This window comes from Macrobrachium nipponense, chromosome 5 (genome assembly GCF_015104395.2).
Source record: "Macrobrachium nipponense isolate FS-2020 chromosome 5, ASM1510439v2, whole genome shotgun sequence".
NCBI lineage: Eukaryota > Metazoa > Arthropoda > Malacostraca > Decapoda > Palaemonidae > Macrobrachium > Macrobrachium nipponense.
Genome location: NC_061107.1, coordinates 128,953,925 through 128,956,424, shown reverse-complemented (window position 1 = coordinate 128,956,424; position 2,500 = coordinate 128,953,925). Strand labels below are relative to the sequence as shown.

The 2,500-nt window shown below is 39.5% G+C and overlaps 1 protein-coding gene across 1 annotated transcript in view; it reads right to left on the bottom strand.

The window, feature by feature from the left end:
* LOC135215644 (uncharacterized) overlaps window positions 1–2,500 on the bottom strand; it is a 34,053-nt gene that overhangs the window by 16,702 nt on the left and 14,851 nt on the right. Inside the window, exon 4 of the mRNA XM_064250564.1 lies at window positions 1,881–1,997. Coding sequence (XP_064106634.1) covers window positions 1,881–1,997 — 117 coding nt within the window. The remainder of the gene's footprint in view (window positions 1–1,880; window positions 1,998–2,500) is intronic.

Sequence of the window (2,500 nt, the reverse complement as noted above, 5' to 3'; positions counted from 1 at the left end):
TCACGGTTAACGAACAATGAACCTACTCACTCCAAACCAATTTCCTTCGTTAACCATCTCAGGAAAAGGTAAGATCTCATCCAATGCACAGAAAGTAGACGAGGGAGCGGTTTTGCAGTGAAACATTGTTTATTGAGGGACCATTGAGAGTTCCTTGCGACGCAACTGCACCAGAGTGAAAGAACTGCGAATTGTGAAATTTGATGCATATCAGGATTCCCCAGGCGTTCCTGCGGTAGGTTTTGTTCTTCAAGGTTTGCCGAGATCGTTCCCTCGGGAGTGTATACGATTTTCCACGAATTTATAGACAGTATTATATTTCAATCGAAATTTGTGCCATCAGCGGTCCGTTTATTTAATCCTTCCTTAGTATTGCCTTTTTATTATTAGAGAAGTATGGATATAAATTCTTGCAGAAAAATCAGTCACCGACTACTCCCGTAGTTGAGAAGTGACGTCAATGCACCTCATACGGTGTACTGTAGGCATTACTTAAGGTTCTTTACAACGTTCCCGCGGTCCCTCGCTGCGCCCACTTTCATTCCTTTCACTGTAATTCTGTTCATATTCTCTTTCTTCCATCTTACTTTCCACTCACTCCTAACAATGCTTCATAGTTCAACTACTAAGAGGTTTTCCTCCCGTTACAACCTTAAACCTTTATAATCTTAATAGCCCTTTCGGCGCTGAATAACCTCAGAAGTCCCTGCGCTCGGCCTTTGGCCTAAATTTTATATTCATTTCCTATTACCGCTTATTGCGGACGGAATTGGTTATATACTGTTTGAAGAGTCAACGATATCGCTTGCGGAAAAACCTGTAACGATAACGATTTTGTGGAAGAAATGTAGTTATCGTCTGATTTAAGTAAACCAGTAAGAGTCTCTAGATAAGATAATCATTTTAGCTTTAGAGACCTATGATGATGATGACGTCGGAAACCACACGAAACGGAGCGAGACACCTTCAGCAAAAAGCAAAAAAAAAAAAATTATTCTTATAAAAAAACTCAAATCACTGTAAGGAAACAAAGGACTGGAATTAGTTGATAACGTCACAAATATGTAACAGCTCACAAGATTAATTTTTAAAGTCAGCGAAAAATGGCATGGAAACCTTTACTGTTGCTTTGCGCGCTGCTATGAAAATCATGACATTATAGCCTACTATGCTCTTTTAGGCTTCGTTAGATCCTTCAGTTTTAGTTACACGTTTTGCCTCGTTTTTCTTTATAAGAATCATTAACGACATGATATTTATCTTAATAGAAACGTATCTGAAATCAGGAGCATACGAAATACCAATGTGTACATTATATATATGACCAGTAAATAAACAGACAAGATACTCATAATTCATACTAATTATATATTTTAAAAAAACGCTCTTTGGGGAATGCATACAAACTACTTAAGATGTGGAAATCGTGCGATATAAAGAATTCTGAAGCTACGTCGAGTTAACGGAACCGGAGACAGAGGCAAATTGGCGTTTCTTACTTAGACTCGAAAGAGCAAAATAAATGGAAATCGCTGACGCAGAAATACGGCAGAAGTTAAAGTCAATGTTACTTTGTCGCAGGTGAACTGGTGATGGAAGTGCTGATATTTTCTTTGCTATAAACTTCAGCGCAAAAGCGGCTGATGTATTGGGATATTTCTCTTTCTCTGGAGTGATGACAGTGTGACTATCACAGTATATATATATACATGTATACTGTTTGAATACATTTGTTTATGTGTGTGTACATGAGTGCGCGTGTGAGTGTGTTTGTGTGAGCGCACGTGTCACATAAACCAATGCAGCGACATAAAGCAGCGAGAAACCGCGAATGGGGAAAACACCCCATCCGCGCTCTGCCATCACATGCGATCACTTACTGGGTGTACATTTAGCGTTTTTTCCGGAAGTCTCGCTGGAGATGCATTCGAGCTGATTCCCGCAGACCTCTTCAGGGAACATCATTACCGAAGAAGTGGAACAACTCTTCCCTTCACCTGGAAGCAGACAGAATGTGCGTCTCTAATCAACCTCCCGAAGGGACGAACCCAGTTTCTACTTGGCTTCGTCAGTATCTCTACAAGAAAAATATCAGTGAATTGCGGAAAAACTTTTTAACTGAAAAAGAAAAAGAAATAAAGTCCACAGTATTCCTATTTGGCAATCATCGTCGATACGAATGTCGTCGAAAAGTGGAATTAAAGAAATGAGTTGACGAATACGGAGGCTGAATCCGTTCGGATCGATGCAGATTGGCGGAGTGAAAAAAATAAAGAAGTTCATTAGTGACTGACGAAGAGGGAAAATATGTTGACGACGTCGATGAAAACTTCGGAAATAATGATCGAGAAAGGGAAAAATTCGGGAAAATGAAAAAAAAAAAAATGCCATCGGTTCAGAAGATATAACTATAACCGTCATAATTGAGGTCGATAAACTGAAAATATGAGAGCCATGAGGATCGGGAAAAATTCGCTCAGCATGACTGAAGAGTAGCGAA